The following is a 21,479-nucleotide window of genomic DNA, read 5'->3' on the forward strand; positions in this document are numbered from 1 at the left end:
CGCTGAAAATTTATCATTTCTCTCAACTCATCCCTGTAAGAACATTGGATTAATGGACTTGATTTGTTTTTCTTCCCCCTGATGCTTTTTTAATGATATTGCTTTAACTTATTTTTACATTTTAACTGTTTTCTGATTTATGCGAAACATAAATATAAACAAAAATTATGACAGCTGTTTAAAGGTTGTGTCCTCTCCACATAGCTTTGGAGGAAAACCATCAGTTCATAGTTGGGGACAGCAAGTGACTACTACTCTACTCCTATAGCATTACAAACCTTGCTCCCGAAGAACATTGGCAAACTGGCAGACTTTGCTCAGCAATTCACTGTATGTAATTTTCATGGCATCTCCTGGTTCATTTCCTTCCCTTTAAGAAAAGAAAAAAGATGTATGAATACAAAAAAATGTATAACAAATTTAAACTTTACATTTTTTGACTATAACCCAAAACTAATAAAATATGTTGGTTTTCTTTCTATGGATACAGTGAATAGTTTATGCCACCTTGGAAAAATTGCAGCTTTGAAATATAGTTGAAAAGTACACAACACAAATCCTATCTATAGAAGAAGACCACAAAATAACAGACAATTATGGAACCATACTTTCCAATTTCTGAAGTATACATTTGCATTGACATAGTAAGATCTGCTACTACTTTTGACTGGTTGCAATTTATCAAAATATTAGTTCTCTGATTTCAAATGGCAAGTTCCCAAGTATGAAAAGTTAAGAAGGAAATGTCTTTTTTTCCGCCTTTCTTTTCATGTTCCAAATTTGTGCAAAGAATATGTTGGTACTGATGACCTATATATGCTTGGATAAAGAACTAGGAATCTTTTAACATTACACCAGTTTGAATGTGAATAAAAGCAATCCTATACATATTTACCTGGAATTCTATGTAAACCAAAGAGGTAACTTCCAAATAGACATGCACAGAATTGCAAGCACATTTCTTAAGGAAAGAAATCCTATAAGAACGTGTGAAAAGATTGATTTGCTATTTTGTATACAGGTATCTGTCCCTAATTTGGGAATAGGAATCTGGCACCTTGAATCATATGGAAAAGGCATAATTCTATCCTACATAGTAGCAGATGTTGGCTTAGCCTTCCAAATAATTTTTGATGCTCTTCTCTGGAAAATTAGCATTGTTTTCTAAATGAATGGCAGAAAATATTTATCAGCCAAGCACAATTCCTTTGTTCTGGACTGCCCACATACAAGTGACAAATAGTATGAACCTTTTGTGATTTTTATAAATCTATATGAAAGATAGCATTTAGCTTTCTACCCATGCTCAGTCTAAATATCAAGAGCTCCTAAAATAACAAATATAGCCATAGTTACTTGAGCAAGGATACAGAGTCTTACGAAGTGCTGAAAAGAGTGATCAGCAATCAGCACTCTGTTGGCTTTTTTGGCAGCTGCAGCACACTGCTGGCTCATATTTAATTGTCCACTAGGACTCTGAGATCCCTCTCACAGCTACTACTATTGAGCACCTATACTGTACCTGTGCATTTGGTTTTTCTTGCCTAAATGTAGAACCTTACTTTTTTCACCATTGGATTTCATTTTGTTAGATAGCACCCTATGGTTCAAATCTATGAAGATACGTCTGTATCTTAACCCTATCTTCTGGAGTGTTGGCTATTCCTGCCAGCACATATGCATGTGTAGAAACTGACACCATTGCCCTAATTACAAAAGATAAGAAACTGATACAATAGCAACATATGTTCCATGTTTCAGTGCTTAAATCCATTTCTACAAATGTCTCTCCACAAATACTTAAAAATTGACACAAATTCCAACCTAATTGAGCACTTGCTCAAAATGATCATCCACAGTATTTTTTCTCAAGAGATTTATTCCTGTAATACATTTTAAAAGTTTACCTTCATTTTAAAACATTAAAATCATTTTACATAATGTGGGCAGTGTAGACTGTAATTGAAAAAGGTATTCATTCTTTGTTTTACTGTTTTGTATTTTATTTTCTATGATAAAACAATAAATTTAAATTTTAAAAAAGTATCCATTCTTTCTTGCCTACAGATAAAGACTTGGCACATGATATAAATTATCAAGGATACTGAAGGGCAAGTTAAAGTTACAATGATATAAACTTATCATAAATTAAAGCCATAGTCTTTCAAACACGGAATTCACAAAATAAATCTGAACAAGAAAAAAAATAAAACTCTTGAAGAAAGCCCAAATCTAATTGATGCATTTTTTTTATTTAAACAGAATCATTGATTTAATTTTATAAGGTGACCAGAGCTAGTCAACTTGTAAATGTAAAATTAGGTTAACTAGCTTTTATTAGAAGCCAATAACCTTTCATTTGTTGTGAAAGATGATGGCACAATAATCAGAACATGATATGGCAAATCTGACTCTTTACCACACAGTAATTGGAGGTTACTACATTTTCTAATGGCAAAATGGACAAAGGATAATGATCACATTTTGAAAGCCTGAAGATCCCTAATAACAGCTACAAAGGCAATTGAAATATTTCAAAATGGTTTGGCCTTAACATGATCTCTGACCTACACAATACAATATTAGCAAGTTCATGTCCATTTATTTACTTAAAGCTAAGGTAACAGATAGTAAAACACAAGACAAGCTCAGCACTGAAGAGAAACCATGAAAAATTGATCCCACTATTCTTTTACGATAGCCAAAGTAATTGGAAGACCAAAAAAGAAAAGAAAAAGAAAATAAAAGCAGTTCTGGTACTAGCAGCCAGTGCAAGTTCACTTAAGGAAGAAGCAATTATTCCTTTCACCAATATATTCTCTGTAAACTTTCTTTCCCACAAAACTATATTAACAAGATATTTTAGATATCACAACATAGTATCTATATATAGAGAGGAAGAGATTGCTTATAAATATAATAGGATGGGTTTACAAAAATATGTATTCTTTCTGATGTTTAGATCTATAAATACAAAACTACATTAATCAACCATTCAGAGTCCACTATAGTTGGGTGGCTAATAAATTTAAATAATAATCTGTAATTCTGGACATGATTAAATGTGAATGGCAATATCTTTGCTTTAAAAAAGTTACATCAATAATGTTAGAGATGTTGAAAGGGCATTTGACTCACAAAATCTTTTGCAAGAAGTTTTCAACATATCCCATGAACAAGTATGGTTACTTTGTGTACTTCTTTCCATTATGTACTCTTTGGAACTGCAATCAGGTATTCTCAGAACAAGAACTTCTACACCTGTTCTCATTTATTCACAACTGTTACAAAGTAAAAGCTGAATTGCAAAAACTAATGTTCAAGGCAGTGTATTATGTGTGCATTACACAATAATCACCAGGACTATGTAGAATTCAAAAGTGAGTTGACTCATTAAATTTAATGTGATTGTTAAAGCAGCTGAGTATTTTTCTCAGTCTTATGCCAAACTCTGAAAAAAAAGTCAGGCTGCTTTAATAAACAACACAGAGGTGCTACATTTACCTCACGTCCAAAGCTCTTCTTCCAGATCATTTTGAAGCATCCATATGCTCTTAGTAAATAGTCCTGGAAAAAGAGTTTCAAAAATTTCTGTAAAGATCTCCATGTCCCTCACCTTAAAAACTGCATATTTTCTTCAATGCAAAGTCAACATTATTTTTAATTAGATAGGATCATATTTTAGATTTTTACTAAAAGCAAATACAAAATCTGCAGGCTTATATAGGCTCCACCTTTCAAATGAAAAGGTTTAATTGAATTTAATAACAATGGAAAGAGAAGGCAAAGAAGGAAATAGAAAAACAAAGACCCAAGAAAAACCAGTTTTAATTGAACAAGCAAATAAAGAAGAAATTGTTTGGCTTTAGGCTTTAGTGTCAGCCCAATTCCTACAATTGCTTTCATTTTTATCTGCAAGCTAAAATTAAATATTGAAAATTCATGCAGGTTCCTGAGATTATTATCTCACAATACTGTTATATAAGGACCATTACATTAAATCTGTAGCACCTCCATGAGATATTTGGGTTAGACTCACATCAGCACATTTGCAAGCATCTGCTGGTGTTCAAACAGCTCTACAACAGGTCATTGAAGGTTTACTTGTTGTTCTGAGAGCCCAATGATGGGGCAACACCTAGCCAACTTTGGCTGCACCTTAGAAACTAGACAGGATTGAATGTGGTCAGTAATAATAAACCTGGTTCAACACTGCAATAAGACTGCACAGACAGACTACAAATAGCAGCATGACAAATAGCAACAATGGTGCATTATAAGATCTGCAAGAAATACAATTTGTTTGCAAGCAAGAACTGATGGGACCAGAAAATAAAGTCATAGAAAATGAAGAAACCAAAGTACTCTGGAACGTTAGAATTCAGAGAGACAAGCAACTGCCACATAACACCCCAGACTTAACAATTGTCAATAAGAAAAACAAAAAAGTGTGAATAGTGGAGGTGGCAATACCTAGAAACAGCAGAACAGAAGAGAAAGAACTGGAGGAAACCACAAAATGCAACTGGAGCATCAACTGAACATCAGCAGCATTGACAAATTCACCATCAGTCAATTGCAAAAGGCAGTTTTATTCAGAACAGCTTACATCCTGCAACGATACCTCTAACACCATCAAACATCAACATCTGCCTATCCCAGGTCTGTGGTTAGGACTCGATAGGTGGATAAAAATACCAAATCCATTCTGAACATCTAGTTGACTGTTCAATCAATCATAATGTTTAGAATAAAAATATTTTTAAAAAAGGAAAAAAATACAAAAACCCCAAAATAATATAAAATAAAAGAACACAGAGAACACAGCACTATATAGCCACATCTTCAGGGCCTTTCAAAATACCAGTAGGGCGGAAACTGTTCAAATCTCAGGGAGAGTCTCATTCCAGGGAGCGGGTGCTACTACAGAGAATTTTTCCAGGGTCCTGACAGATGGCATTGTTTAATTGATGGTACCTGCAGCACTTGGACAGGATTAGTATTTGGATAAGAGACCATCAAGAAATCCTAAATTCTCAGCTAGGCTGGAAAGCTGATAAAACATCTCAAAAGAAGGAAATGATATGTGGATATTCCATGAAGTTATCAAAAATCAAACTTGAAGCAGATTTTACTTTTATTTAGGAAACCTATTTTCTCATTGGCAGAAATTCTCACCTTCCTCAAGAGTTAAAAACATATTGTAAATGCCTACAAGCTGCTGACCATTTTTTCCTTCAGTACAGAGCTCCACTAAAAATACTAAGTATGAAATTCTTCAAGTCTTGGCTTCAGAACAAGGTCAGAAACCATATAATGGTACCAATTTTCTGATGGTATATAGAAAACTATTTTGCTCAGTGTTAAACTAAGATTCAGAACCCAATTCAATTTCCATAATGAAGAAATGGAATATTAATAAATAAATATGCTTTCAGTTTCCAAAGTTACATGCTTCCTCAGAATGAACCCAATAATATTTAGTAAAAATTTAATTCAGTTTAAAAGGCAATTTACAATGTGTCTTTAAAATAAAGTCCTCCCCTGTCACAGAAGAAAGACCTGTTTTGGATCTCCAGGTAGCTATAAACTTTATTGCTGTTAAATCTGCAGGTCATTAGAAGGCTATTTCAATATGTCCACCTGGTATATGGACTCTCCCATATAGACGTATTAAGCAAATTTATCAACACACCAATTTACCTAAATTTATTACCTAAATAACGTTCATATACTTACTTCTTAAAGTCATCTAGTGTTGTAAGCACACGACTATTGAATCTAGAATTGTTTAATTTGAACAGACTGGAAATGCATGTTGTAAATTCCATTTCTCTATAATTCCACATCAATCAGAAAGCACCACAACATTGCCAGCTCCAATATACATTGCTGACAAAAATGTTTTGTAGCAAATGTAAAAATCTACAGGTAGTCTTCCAATTATGACCACAATTTAGCCCAACATTTCCATTGCTAAATAAGAGTTTTTTCTGATTTTACGACCTTTCTTGTCACAATTGTTAAGTGAATCACTGCAGTTATTAATAATATATGGTTATTAAGTGAGTCTGGCTTCCCCATTGACTTTGTCAGAAAGTCACAAAAGGTGATCATATGATATTGCAACTGTCATAAATACATGCCAGGTGCCAAGTGTCTGAATTTTGATTACATAACCATGGGGCTACTGAAATGGTCATACGTGTGAAAAATGGTTGTAAGTCCCTCTTTTCAGCACCGGTGTAACTTTGGTCACTGAACAAATGGTTGTAAGTCGAGGACTATGTGTATGTGGTTGGCTCATGTTATTGAAAATTCAAGGCAACCTATTTCCTGTTTTTTAAAGCTCTCTTATATGACTGCCCATTCCCACATGAACTGTCCATTTCTGCATTCATTATTATAATAACCAGAACTCATCAATTAACAATTGGTAGTCTGACTGTAGATTTGGAGGTATGTTTTGGTGAAAACTGGAAGCATGTTGGTATGCATGGCAATAGGTGAGTTTCCTGTATAATGTGAGGTTTGTGTTTCTACTGCATAGTTGTAGAGTAACATTAACAAAATAGATTTGTTCTGTATATAGGTCTAGGGCTGAGGTCAATGGTAGATGGAAGGTGTTTAAGTCATGATGGAATCTCAAAATCTCAAGTAAAGGAGAAATTTCAGAGGGTAAGAGTTTAGAAAGTATTCTTATAAGGATACTGAGGAACATTTGTGTGCCCATGTCACAGATGTGTAGGTACATGTTACTGGCAAAGGAAAAGTACTTATGGATAACACTGGAGGCTTTTAAGAAGAGACTGGACAGACACCTGTCTGAAATGGTATAGGCCAGTGATGGTGAACCTTTTAGAGACAGAGTGCCTAAACTGCAACCAAAAACCCACTTATGTATCATCGGGTGCCGGGTGGGCATGGCCCTTTGGTTGGGCGTGGCTGCAGTGGTAGCTGCAGACCGGGTGGGACTAAAAACTTCAATCAATCAATTCCAACTTTGCGAAAACTTTTTTTTCCCCAAGAGAAGTTGAAATTGATTAATTGAACCTTTTTGGGGGGTACATGGCAGTGGAGGCCTAAAGCAAAAAGGTTTTATAAAACCCAGCTGAAGGCCTAAGACTGGGGCGACGGCATGCATGCCCACAGAGAGGGCTCTGTGTGCCACCTGTGGCACCCGTGCCATAGGTTCGCCACCACTGGTATAGGCTCTACTGCTTGAGCAAGGGATTGGACTAGAAGACCTCCAAGTTCCCTTCCAACTCTGTAATTCTATTATTTTGTTAAGTACAAAGTCTACAAAGTCACAGTTTTCATACAGCTTTTATCGGCATTTTCAATTGCCTAGTGACATTGCCATTTCTCAGCAACACTTTACCATGTTCTATAATATAATCAAAATAGAGTTTCAAGCAGCCACTGTTTCTCTATGTGCATGAACATCTATTTTGTGCATGAACATCTATTTCAAGATTTAGTACATCACCATTAGTCCTGCACAGTTAGTTTAATTAAAAACAATTCTGAAATAATGTAACAGCTTACAGGCAGAAAAGGCTGCCTAAAGCTTTTAAGCAAATTACACTCCCCCCCTTTCATTAGTTTGCAATTCAAATATTATCTGCAACATAAATTTGATTTGATTTATAGAGAACTAAAGGTTTTTTCTACATTTCTTCCAGTTTCTCTTCAAAAATGTACACAAAGTGCTAAAGAGAATTGGGAATACTCAGAGGCCCCATTTGTGCATTATAAAATCTTATTAACTGCAGTATGGCACAGGTATAAATTTATATATCATCATAATGCTGTCTTAAACATCAATGACCTTGTGCATGTGGTATTTTCAGAAATTAAACTAGGATACAAGCCTAAACATGCTCTCATTCCATTCTCATCCAGGCCATAAAACCATATTCTTCAATTTCCCCATTTAACCTACATGTTGATTTTGAAATATTATTATATGGAATTCTGAATGTACTTTTTATGATAGAGAAACAGTTCACAAAAGCAGCATGCTGTCTAAATCAGAGGTGGGAAAACTGTGGTTATTCAGTTCCTGTCAGTGTTATAATTCAGCAACTATGACTAAGAGCAAAGAATGTGGGAACTACAGTCCACCAGCATTTGAAAAACTGTAGGTCTCCTCCCTCAACAGTCATAGCCATATAATAAAAAGTAACATTTTATCTTTAATTTTTTATAATAAAAAGTATTATTTATCTAATGGATTTATTATTATTATTTACTGTATAGTTCAGGAAGAAACCCTCTATATAAACCCCACAATGTGCGGGGGAACCTTTACCTTTTACCTAATATAATGATGCCTATCTAGTAACTATCACACTACAAATCTTTCATATGCAGATTTAGAAATGAGTAATTTGAGTTATCTAAGGGTTAAATTCTTACGCAATTCCAAATTTATGTCAAAATAGCTTGAGAAAGCAAGTTCTCTGAAAATAAGAAAGTGTTTTTTCTGATGATGTTTCTTGTTAACTACAGGCAGATATGACACCATCCAGTAGAATTGCAGATAGTTGATACATGGACAAGGAAATTCTTCCTAAGAGTTCCTCTACCATTTCTGATCCTCCAGATATGTAGAGTAAAGATGACCTTAGAACAGATAAGCTGCTATCAAAGCAATAAGGTTAAAAACATGGCCTAAGCTCAAGTCATCCAGAAGGTATGTAAATATCTCTCAGAAAGCCACCTCCCTAATTTTCAGGAGTATAAGAGAGGGAGAAGATAAATCGCAAGATTCTATATTATAGCTAATCTTAATTTTAAAAAGTAGTTTAAATCTTCTGGTGGAGTTGATTTCTTGGCCTGGTCTGCATTCTGGGATTGATATAATGTTGCTGAGTTGCAGTTCTTACCAATGAGTTTATTTCTTGGCAAATGGGAACAGCAGTTCAATAGTTCGAAGATCCAACACTTCCCCACACCCAATCTAGAACTTGAACTTAAATCCTAGAGGTTATGATGTAAACTTTGTGTTTGCACATGTGAGAAAGCTTTTCTATGCCCAGTCCTGAACTGCTGAATGTACTGATTAATGCAAAAGCAACTGTGACAAAAAGCAGCAGTGACAGTGATAGTTTTATATCAATCTATCTACTCTGAAAAGTATGTCTTTACAGTAACATTGTGAGTCTTCTTTCTTTCATCTTCTAAATTTTAAAAATAAAATGGGATTTATATAATCTTTAAAAACCTTACTATATGCTCCTACTTTTAATACTTTTAGGTAGGATTCAGATTCTTTACATATAGCTTGAAGAGATAATCCCAAGAACATTTGAAAAATATGTAATATTCTTAAGCACCACCATTTGTCAGTTTTGAATATATACTATCCAAATCAGAGTGCCTGCAGTAACTGTATCATCTTTTTTTGCAGGAAAAAATATGGATTTTTTTGATATCCTTAAAGAATTTGTTTAGTTTAAAGAGTTTAAAGTAATTTTACTTTGAAGAGTTTCAACAATCAGATGCTAAAGCATCTTTCTGACTTTGAATATAAAGCAAACTACAACTCAACCATGCAGCAGACAATAGTACTCCATTCCTATAGAAATACTACAGTTTTAATAGAATTAACAGAATTATCAAAGTTCTGGTCACTTTTATTTTAAATTATTAAGTTATGTAACTTTAAGAAGAAATGTTCAATAGCATGTCTCTACACAAACAGCAGTACTTATTTCTAATCATTAAGCAAGACCTCCTGTGTAATTATAGAGATCCTCTTTCAGAGATTATGGCATCTCTCTATCTGGGTTTCTTACTCAACTATCATCCTAGCAAGGTACCAGCATTAGTGAAATGCAATTTCTGAAATGAAGTCTTGCAAAATTATAACCACAGCCAAGTAGAGAGAGAAAACTCTCAATCAGCATATATATTAGAAATGTTATTTTAAGACAAAAATCTTGTAGTTTGTACATGTGCACACAACACACACACATACATTAATTCTTAATACAGAAAAATGATTCATTAAAAATTCTTATACGAAAAGGAGTTTCGTATGTAAAGCAGAGGTGTCAAACTCGCCACGTCACGTGATGTGTCATAACGTATCGTGACTTTTTTCCCCTTGCCGGAGCTGGGGTGGCCACGGCTTCCACATAACGCATCCAGCCTGCGGGCCAACAGTTTGACACCCCTGATGAAAAGGTATCCTACACAACCACCATCTTACGTAGAGTTTCAAATATGCTTACTGCAATAAAGAACAGAAAGATTACAGGATAAAGGAGGAGAATTATAAGAAGGCATATTCAATAAAATATTCCTTCCCTTTCTTTAACCCTTTTTAATCTACCGCTAATGCTATCTCCAAAGACATATACCAAAAGATCTATGGGACCAGGGGTCCAGGCAAAAGGGCAGCTTCTACTTTTCACAGAGGAAGAACATGAAAAGAAAATGCAATTGCTTCCTTCTCACTCTTTATCAAAGTGGCCTTTTGCAATCTGCTTTTTTTCTACCAGAAAGACTGCTTCATGGACACGGTACTCTTTCTCCCACCTGCAGGAAAGCAATTTAGGGAGGATAGCTCTGAATTTCTCAGGTCCAGAAAGTGAGAGGCTGGTCCATACCACAGAACATATTATTTTCTAACTTTATCATAAGGAAACTCTACTTTAAAGGTATACAATCTTTTCATGTTTGCAGAGCAAACATCAAGCCCTAAAACCAGATCAGAGAAAATAGATAAAGTCACTTTGCTGAGCTAGAATACCAAATGACTTTCTAAACCAAAAGCTGTGAGCAGACTAACTTTCAATTTCATGGACTATAGAATATTTTTTAATTTATTTATTTTATTGAATGTTTATGCTGCCCATCTCCCCTATAAAGTGACTCTGAATGGCTTTATTCTTCAGTTGGACAAAAAAAATTTTTTTATTCCAATAGCATCCCTTTTCAAAGACAATTACCCTCAAGGTAAAATAAAATGCATCATCTTATATAATCTTCAGAGTACAATAGCTTCTATCTACAAAATCATGATGGCAAGTTCTTATCCTTTGCTGCACATAATTTTTATATATATAAGCAATAAATATAGTGAAATTAAGATTTCTAATTCACATATTTGCAACATTAACAGAAATAAGCAGCATAAAAAAGTAATGTGAACACTTTTAAATAGCAAATTCATCCCATATCTGCTTATTTACCAATAACTGAAATATTTAATGACATTTATTGTCTGTCATTGCCCTTATGATATTTATTGTTTTTACTAATTCTGATGCCTCTTGTAACGGTAGGCAAAAATCTAAGACAAAAATAAATCCCAAAAATAAATTATTAGAACAGGCAGCAAGAAAAAAAGATGGCTTAACAGAATATAAAGGCAAGATAAAGAATATAAAGGCAAGATAAAGGTAAGATAAATAAAAAGCAAGGAAACATTCATAGCCTCATTAGGTTCCCTGAAAGTTCCCTAAAACAATGGATGATACTTGATGATACTTCCATTTCCTATATGGAAATTTTATACAAACCTTTGAACACCTGCCTGATCTTTTATTTGCATTTGAACTAGAAACTGATTACCAACTTTCTCTGCAACTCTCTTATGATGCAATCCATATGCAAACCCAATTCTAAGGCATATCCAGGATAACAGTTATTTTACGTGGGACATGGACTAGTTTTTTTCTCTCCAAGTGCTGTTGGGACATGTTTGTTCTCCAGGTGCTGATTTCAAATTTGCATCAACTATTAATGTAGACAATTATTCTTTCTGATGGTTATCCTTACACTATGTATAAATTCTACAAACCTTATTACATCATTTTTCCCTAAAAAAGTCCCAAATGCTTTAGTCTGGAGGAAGATAATTCTCCAGATGTTTATCAAACACCCATTCCTAGTACCCTTAGCAAGAATAGTCATTGATGAGACATCAATGCAGCTAAAGTTTAGCAGTACCAGTTGTGACACACATTTTAAAGATAAAGGTAAAGGTTCCCTCGCACATGCGTGCTAGTCGTTTCTGACTCTAGGGACCAGTGCTCATCTCTGTTTCAAAGCCGAAGAGCCAGCGCTTGTCCGAGGTAACAGCCGTCTCCGTGGTCATGTGGCAGGCATGACTAGACGCCAAAGGCGCACGGAATGCTGTTACCTTACCACCGTAGTGGTCCCCATTTTTCTACTTGTATTTTTACGTGTTTTCGAACTGCTAGGTTGAAATTTTATGCCTAGCTAAAGCCCTGGGACTTGTTATAAAAATTATTAGGGTATCTGTGCATAAATTGCAAAAGAGAAAGCTTGAAGGAAGACATGTCTCCTTTGTGCCCTGTGGGTAGGCTTCCAAGGAGCATTCAGCTTACCACTTTGCAAACAATATTCAAGGTTTATGGGACCCCTGGATGAGATTTAGTAGCAGTCTTCTGTATTCTAGTTTTATAGTTATAAAAGGCAGTTGTCAACAGTGAGAAACCTCATTAACAGTCAGCTATGTTTTTTCTGATTTTTTTTTCTGTAGCAAGAAAGGTCATCAAATGGGCAAAATTCACTTAACAACTGTTAATTTTAGGCTCGGTTGTGGTCATAAATAAAGAACTACCTGTAAATCATAATATTTTCTTTCCTTCTATAATCTTTAAATAGAACTGGCCTTTTCTCCGTTTCACTCTTAAATTACCCTGTGACATTGAATTATCAAAGCTATGTATCCACACTTACTCACAGCAACTGAAACTGTAGCAAAATATTATTAATAGTTCTCAATGCCACTTAAAAGATTACAATATACTATTAAGTTCATGCACCGACATTAAGGCAAATTAGAATGTTCCAGAATGTTCCAGAGAAGCTAAAAGAAATTCTATGGCCTTAAAAGAGTACATAGGCATAGCACTTCTGGCTTACATTAAGTGAACCTGTTTTTTACACACCCTTGTAGTTTTTCCAAAATGATCTGTTTCCTTGAATATATCCAATATAAATTGAAACAGGAGGCATATTCAAGGCAATAATGCCTCAAAAGAAATGCCTGGCTGCCAGACAATCTTTAATCAAGATTGGAACTGTAAAATTTAGATTCTGAAATGTCAACTATTGCTCTAATATTTTTAAAAAATGCAACTTATTTATATCTCCTATACTCTTTCCTCAGGTAGCCCGATAAGTCTGACTTAGAAAAACTGTAAGATAATTTGAACTCTGAAGTCTGCTTAGAAAATATTCCAATAGGCATAGTATGGATTTTCTCTCTGATAGAGTAGTAAGTACAACTAATGCAAAATGCTGTAGGCTAGAGTATCGAAAGGGACCATCTCTTAGGAAGAGATTTCATCATCTGAAAAAATTGTGATGACTGCCAGCATGCTAAAAAATTAAGGTTAAATACTTGTGCCGACACACAAAGCTTTACATGATTTAGCATTTGGATATCTGATAGGCAGTTTTCTCCAGCAAAGGATCAAGAAGGGAGGACTTCTTGATTATATCATATTTGCCAGATTTTCTCTATATGGCCACCCAAACGAAAGGGCATTCTAGATATAGGTGGAGCAGCACTTGTGGGATTCCTTTTTCATTCACTTATGATTGTCATAGTTTACTTTTCTTATCAGCAGAAGACCTAGTTAACTTTTAAGTTACTTTGCATTGGGGTGCCAGTTACTGTATTGTAAAAATAGCATCGCTGTTGTTCATTTGCTGTTTTATGATTTTAATTTCTGCAGCTTTATATGGTTTTATTGATTTGCATTGCTGTACTCCATTTAGGAGTTACTTTTAATTACAGTAATTGGCTAAATGAATGTTAACTAAGTCAGTTTTATAAACACCAGTACTATTACAGCTGAAAAAATAGAAACACTCAGGAGAATAGCCTGAGTGAAATCAGTTGGTCTTACGTCCTACTAAACGTTGACAGGATTCGTGTCACATTTCCTGATTCTTTTTTTGCTCAGTAAAGCAAAAGGGAACTAAAACTATCAGAAAGAGGAAACAAATGACATTAATATCTTTGAATACAAGAAAAAAATGAAGCAATTACATGGCAATTACTTTTCAAAAATGTTAGGCTTTTAATGTTATGGTTTTAATTTATTGTCACTCAGAGTTGCAGAACCAAGTAGATGGCAATATGTTTAAATAGATAAATATGCAAAAGATTAAAAACTGCATATATAGATCACTGTAAAAGAGGAATATATGCTAATAGACCATAATAATCTTTGTTTTTCAGCAAGTATCTCTTATGCAAAAATATTTGCTTTTATGACTACTGCACACAGCCTAACTATATACTATATACTTTTTAGGGATCAAATTTAATCATTTTTAATTGTTTTTTAATTTTTGTATTGTATTGACGTTTTTAAACACCTGTAAACCACCCTGAGTCCTACGGGAAAAGGGCGGTATATAAATCTAATAAACTTAAACTTAAACTTGTTCTCAAGCTCTAAAATTAGCCTATAGGTGGAAGAAATGTGACATTTTGAAACTATTATAAAGCACTGCTTTAAGAAACTAAGGTCTGTTAAACAGAAATAATGAATAAGATAAATAAGAGCAGCATCACAAAGATTTTAAAAAATAATTTACAGAGTACACCCATTTGTTGTTTAGTGAAATTTGGCTGCAAATGCATGCTTTGGTTACAAAATGAATTTTGCATTACCATTTTATTAATGAATGGTTGCTAGAGTCATTAAATGAGTACATTTTTACATTGTAGACACAACATGAAAACTGAGAAATCCATAGTATCTGAGGACAATTCCCTCTACTTACTTATACACCTTACAAGAGAGTTATTCATCCTTTACTATTCATCTCCAATATCCCACAACCATAATTTAATGTTAAATTTATATGGGAATTCTCTAGAACCAAGTAAGAAGCAGAACATTACCAATAAAATGCTATCTTGTCTCCAAGTTTATTCTCATACACATTTCTGTCCAAAACATTGTAGCAAATGTTGGTTGTAGCTCCTTTCATCCATTCAATAAAGATTTTCCCTTTGGTAACATCAAAATTGTACTGCAGGAATGGTCCAGTGTGTTGGTTGCTCCAGTAGAATTCTTTGGCTACATCACTCCAAAATTCTGTAAAAAAAAGTAAAAAAATGTTTCAGTATCAAGCAACATCTATTAGGGAAATAAAGACCTACCTTGCAATCTTATGAACACTTATTAAGGAGAAAGTAGGCAGGTCTCATAATTGCTGGATATTGGCTGTATTCCGAAGCTTATATTAACAGTCATTCTTAGCAACAACAACAAAAAGATCCACAAGCAAGATTTTTTCATGATGATAGAATTTCATTCACATGCCACTTATTCAGAGGCAAGATAAGAGAATTTGGCAAAAAAGAAAATAAAATCCTTCTAGCTAACATCCTGTTTTCCATAGCAACTAATCTTGTTTCTGGGTACACTCACAACCAAGACAAAGCAGAGAGTTAATATTTTGAATTCAAGCACCATTTCCTACTTAACTACATAATATCATTGTAACTGAAAATGTATACTGCCCATATATTGAGTAGAACCTACATTCAAGCATATATTCATAAATGCACCAATTATATAATCATAGCCAATTATCTTCTATCTCCAAATTTTAAATATTACAAAAAATGTTTAAATAATTCCCTTTTATCTATTACAATATTAAATGTTACTTTTATAAAAAAAATGTGGTCATAAATTGAGGACTAGCTATATTTTATATACTTAGTTCTGGAATTTGTACGAGGTCTTCAGTGTTTTGGATTCAAACTGTAGGGAGCCAACTCCTTAAAGTAGCCATGTTTTTTCCCACGGCTTCCAGTAATCCTGCATTCTGTGATTCTATGTCTATGTCTAAGTCCAATGCAACTTTTTACTTTCAAATCCAAAGCAATGCACAAGTTGACTGGTTAATATCAATAAACATGACAGCAAAATTGTGTTCAGTTAATTCCTAATTGCATGCTTTGCTTTCAGTTCTGTTCATTTTAGTTTTAACATCATTATATTTTAGACCCTTAACACAATTTTTTCCTTGAAGCTCATCAAATTCCCTGCCCATTCCTGACTATAAAAATATATTACTATAATCAAATCAACGGAAAGGCTGACATGGTGAAAATGATGGATGATGGTCTCTAAAGTCATTTTGATTTCCAAACATGTCACTGGGCTTTAAATAAATCCCAAAGACATTTTTGGAAATTAAAAAGCAGGGGCAGAGGGGGGGGAAGGTTCTGGGGACCATGGCAGAATTGGAGATTGGAAGGGGAGAAACAGAGGGTGTTCTGTCTAGTGCAGGGGTAGGCAACCTTGGTTCTTTTATGACTCGTGGACTTCAACTCCCAGAATTCCTGAGCCAGCATGGCTGGCTCAGGAATTCTGGGAGTTGAAGTCCACAAGTCATAAAAGAACCAAGGTTGCCTACCCCTGATCTAGTGTATTTATATACTGCTTATTTTTTCTCCTTTGTTGAGAAGTGTAGTAATTCTGCATATTTCTTTTTGGTACAATGCATTAAGTGATGTGGATGAGTGTTTCACTTCTATTTCTCTCTGGACACTATTTCCTTCTGCATAATGGGTGTTGAATTCAATAAATTTATACTCTACATCTTCTCCTGGAAGCAGAAAAGCCTATGATACTCTCTTCCTTATGTACCAATGGGGTGTAGAACAACATATTATGAGAGTATATTTTATGGTAAAGTAATAAAGAATGTGTTATCTTCTTTAAATAACTCTCATACTTAGAACCATAACTTTACACACCTGCTGCTCTTGCAAGTTTCAATGAACTTAATTTGTGTTCATCCCTTTATATTTGTCCAAACCATACAAACTGAAGTCTACATTATCTGTCCTTTTCCCCTCACTAAATTATCATGGCTGCATCTCAAGAAATTGTTTTTTTCCAGCACTGAAAAGAAATATTTGTATCTTTGACTTCAAACAACAAGTTTGTTCCAAGAAGAAAGATACTAGAATTTTGTTCTCATATGTGGTAACTGCCATTAGATTATTATAGATCAAAAGTGGAAAGACCAACATTACCCACAATAAAGGAATGGTGGTGAAGGTGAAGGAACTTGCAGAGATGGCTAAACTGACTTCCTTGATTAGGGAAAAGTTGACATCTACATTTATAGCTATGTCTTACAGACATTTTGTATGAAACAGAAAAAGTATTTATGATTTGTGGTTTGATTATTAGAAAAAAAAGATAATAGAAAATAGTGAGCCTTCCTTCCATAACCATAGATTGATATAATTTTGTAATCATACTTGTACAGTTAGTCTTCAAGTTATGACCAAACTGAGCCCAAAATTTGTGGCTGAGACAATTAAGTGAATTTTGCCCCATTTTATAACCTTTCTTGCAATAGTTGTTAAGTGAATCACTGTTGCTAAAAAGTTGGCACCCAACTGTAGTCAGTATCTTGCTGCAAGAGCCAGTTTAGTGTAGTGGTTAAGGCTTCAGGCAGCAACTGGGATATTGTCCGTTCTAGTCCTACCTTAGTCAAAAGCCTGTTGGGTGACCTTGGGCCAGTCATTCTCTCTCTCAACCATAGGAAGTAAGCAATGACAAACCACTTCCAAAAAACATTGCCAAGAAAACTGAAAGAACTTGTCCAAATGGCAACCAGGAGTTAAAAACTTACTCAAAGGCACCCCAAAAAAACTTGCTACAACCAGGAGAATGCTATAACCTCAGGCAAATCTTTGACAGACAACATATAATATAGGCACTGTTTTGAGTCAAATACTGGAGGACTAATGGGAATAAGCCTTTATTCTGACAATAGTTATTGCAGTATTCAAAATCCACAGAGCATAAACTCATGGTATACTGGTAGATTGACTGAAGTTCTTCCCCCATTTCTGCTGCTCAGCTGGAAGTGTATTGTCATCTTTCATTTGGATGTTACTTCAACATGCAACATCTAACTACATTATCCCCCTCCAGAGGGTAATGCTAGCATCAGTTCTGTGAATTTAGCATATAAGTACAATCAAGCTTATTTAGATAAGCAACTGTATAGGGAAGCAAATGACACATAAATTATATATTGTTATAAACTGGGGGAGAGAAGTCTGATGAGATTAGTACTAAGTATTGTGCATGGAAAATCTATGTCAGAGGTATGGAAGCTTCCAAACTGCTTGTCCTGTTTCATAATCTGATATAATCAATTTCCAGAAGAAAACACATTTGTGGATTACAGTGCACCCACATTTAGACATGTCTAACTCTGAACTGCTCAAATGCTTTGTTTTAGCGTAACAAGTTGAACAATAGGAAGTTAGTTTTTATGGTCCAGGTTGGTGAGGCAGTGTTTACTTTATAGATCAACAACAGATTATTATTTTTTTCCATTTGGACAAATAATTAACGTGTCGCTAGTTGTAACTTCAGAAAATTAACTCGGAGCAAGAGAAGAGAAGTCCTGTCCCCTCCGTACACACCCCTCCTTGAAACAACCCGGCAAAGTAATTCTAGCAGAGATGCTAGGAGACACTTGCTGCTCACACAGGAGAGCTGAGAAACCCGCTTCGCAGCCCTGATTGCCCACCTGCAACTAACGGATGAGTTCCGGGGCAGTTGCCTTCAGCACTCTGTTGCATCCTATCAAAAGGACCGGCAACCACCAATCTGACCCTATAGGAGCAGGAAGAGGACATCCACGCAAGCACATGGTAGCAGAGGAGAGAAGCTGGGTCTTGCGCCCTTCGGACGGAGGCTTCTTGCCTCCAGCCACAGTTCGCCTCTTATCCCGCCTGCCACGGTGAGGAAGTCAGGCAACTGCGAGCGGCCTGGAAGCTTGCCCGGAACCTGACAAGGAAAGGCGCGCCAACCTCGCCCACCACGGCCTGGCACTCACCCTGCGGCTCCTCCACCGAGCGGCGATAAAGCTCGCTGTATTTTTCCAAGGAAGACACATGCGCCTCCCGCGCCAGATCCGGCGGCGCCCGGTAAAGCCTGGCGGCGTGCTCTTCTTCGGGCAGCACCATCCTCCGGGCTCCAAGCAAGAGAAGGAGCGGAACGCCAAGGTGCAGCTGACAAGCAGCGAGCGAGTGGCGAGCGCTGAACTAGGAAACACCCCGGCCGAGCTGTCTTTACCAGGCTCCGGCTAATGGGAGGAGCCGAGGCGGGAGGAAACCCGGTCAAGCTCCGCCCAGGCTTGAGGCTGCTGCTGGGTGAATTGGCCCGAAATACAAGGAAGAGCGAGCGCTTTGAGCTGTGCTGGCCCGACCGCCTCTTTTCATTTACGGCTGCTCTTAACCACGGCGCGGCCGCCTATTCTTTTCCCTTAATGGGTGGTGCAATTGGATAATTTTAGACTCTGGACTTAATGGGGTGCCTCCGTCCTCTTTAGGCGGCAACGCATCTTACTTCATTCTTGCTTCACTGAACTCTGATGGCATTTGGCGTTCCTCTTAGTCTTTCTCCTCCACGGAGCCCTGGATTTATGCCCATGAAGTCCTTGTTCTCAAATAAAGAAAAAGTCACAGTTGTGCTTATCTCGATGCACTTTCGTTACTCTTGTGTCCTCAGCCCAACAACCCTTCTAACTGCATTAGAGTCTGGATTGATTCTCACTGACTCTTCACTCTGCAAAATGGATGCAAAATTAGTACAGCCTTCTTTCTGAGCAGGAATCTTCTCGTTTATCTCAGTGTTTCTTCTTAACCTTGGAAACTTTAAGATGTGCAGACTTCAACTACCAGAATCTCCCAGTCATTGTGCTGGCTGGGGAATTCTGGCACTTGAAGTCCACAAGTTAAAGTTGACAAATATCAATTTGATGTCGTCCATTGTTTCAGTCCATTGCTCATGATAGGAGCATTAAAAAGATAATTTTGGAATCATAAAGACTGATCAATTGCGACTGCAACAGAGATATGCCTTTGTAGCAGGGTTCCCACACTCTGGAATATTTTTCCCCTCAAGGTGAAGTTAGGCCAGTCCCTAGTGGAGTTCCAGAAAGCTTTTTAAACATTCTTTTTCCCAATAGCCTGGGAAGCCTGCAAGATGTGTTCATGATGTTGGTCCATTTGTTTAATTGTTTTTAATATTGGTTTATACTTATTTTAACTCTCTTTTGTTGTATGCCATCTAGGGTCACGTTTGTGAGAGGGACAGCTATATAAATTTGCTAAATAAATAACATAAATTTCCTATTTAAAAACAGAACAAGAGACAAACTATAAAACTAATTATTTGGTTAACTGTAGGGTAATAATATTAAAATTGATTGAGGGCTGTTTAAGATAGGGAGTATAATCCTAATATTTGGACCATATACTGATCACATGTCATTACTATTGTGATATGGCCTGAATTATTTTTGTGAGTGACATTTTGTCCACAGACATTTTACTCATGAAAACCGTTTCAAACTGCAGCTATAGCTACAAAACCTATCCCCCATTGTGGCCCTATCTTTCAAGGGCAGTCAGTTCCTTCATTGGAAGGAAGGGATAGCTCAGCTGTTTTCCATTCTTGGGATTTCATTGTGGTGGAGAAACGGTATGGATGCAAAGGAGGCTTCATGCAGAATAGTCAACATGTCAGTAATACTGGGTGAAAAAATGGAAGCACTAAAATGTCAGAAACTTACTCATTTTTTATAAGAAAAAAGGAGGGTGTTTAGGTTGAAATCAAGGGAGCATGGAAATATTATTGTTGTTGTTGTTGTTGTTGTTATTATTATTATTATTATGGCTTTTTTTCTCATAGAACGTTCAGAATGGAGTTCCAGCACCTTTTTTGGATGGAACCTTGCAGGGTAGGCAAGGTGGGTTGTATGACATGTGTGAGTTCTGGCACCTTTTTCTTTTACAAAAAAAGCCCTGATCATTATTATTATTATTATTATTATTATTATTATTATTATTATTATTATTATTATTATCATGATCATCATGCAAATAAGCATTGATTTTGCTAGCAGATTTTTGCGCTTAGTCTCTGGGCTCAAAGGCAGGACACAATCTTGCTGTCAAGTCTTTCAAATGGTACAAACTCACATACATGCAAAGATGCTTCTGCTCATACAGGCCCCCAAAACAATTAAAATATCAATAATCAGTTGAATCTACATTTTCAAGTTAAAATAGAAAACTTGGGAAGCTGAAAGTCTGATATTTTGGAGGTGCCACATATTATCCACATTTGGTTCCCATTGAAATTAATTGGATTGAAGTTATAATTCATGTTTTTACATTTATTTCAATTGGATCTAAGAACAAGAAATCTAATCTAACAGTGTACAGTTTTGAAGTAATAGGTTCATATATTGTGCTAAGCAATAATTGGTTTAACCACAAGGTAGAGAATAAGCTATAGTTGCTGGCTGCTATAAACATGGTTTACATACTACAAAGACAAGGTTCACATAACACTCTATAAACTATGGCTTAAATACTACAACGTCAGGATTCACACAATCGCTAAATCAAAACCAAACCA

General features: G+C 35.7%; 1 protein-coding gene across 3 annotated transcripts in view; it reads right to left on the reverse strand.

Moving 5' to 3' along the window:
* ACSS2 (acyl-CoA synthetase short chain family member 2) overlaps positions 1-19,123 on the reverse strand; it is a 64,761-nt gene extending 45,638 nt beyond the window's left edge. For all 3 annotated transcript variants that reach the window (XR_014025736.1, XM_081322229.1, XM_081322227.1), the window contains exons 1-3: positions 18,889-19,123; positions 14,906-15,101; positions 279-370 (exon numbers count right to left, since the gene is read on the reverse strand). Coding sequence is in view for 2 of the 3 variants with exons in the window: in XM_081322229.1 (XP_081178355.1) it covers positions 279-370; positions 14,906-15,101; positions 18,889-19,018 (418 nt within the window). In the remaining variant the exon portion in view is untranslated. The remainder of the gene's footprint in view (positions 1-278; positions 371-14,905; positions 15,102-18,888) is intronic.
* Between the last annotated feature and the right edge of the window lie 2,356 nt (positions 19,124-21,479).

Source organism: Vipera berus (assembly GCF_964194415.1).
Source record: "Vipera berus genome assembly, chromosome: 3".
Classification (NCBI taxonomy): Eukaryota; Metazoa; Chordata; class Lepidosauria; order Squamata; family Viperidae; genus Vipera; species Vipera berus.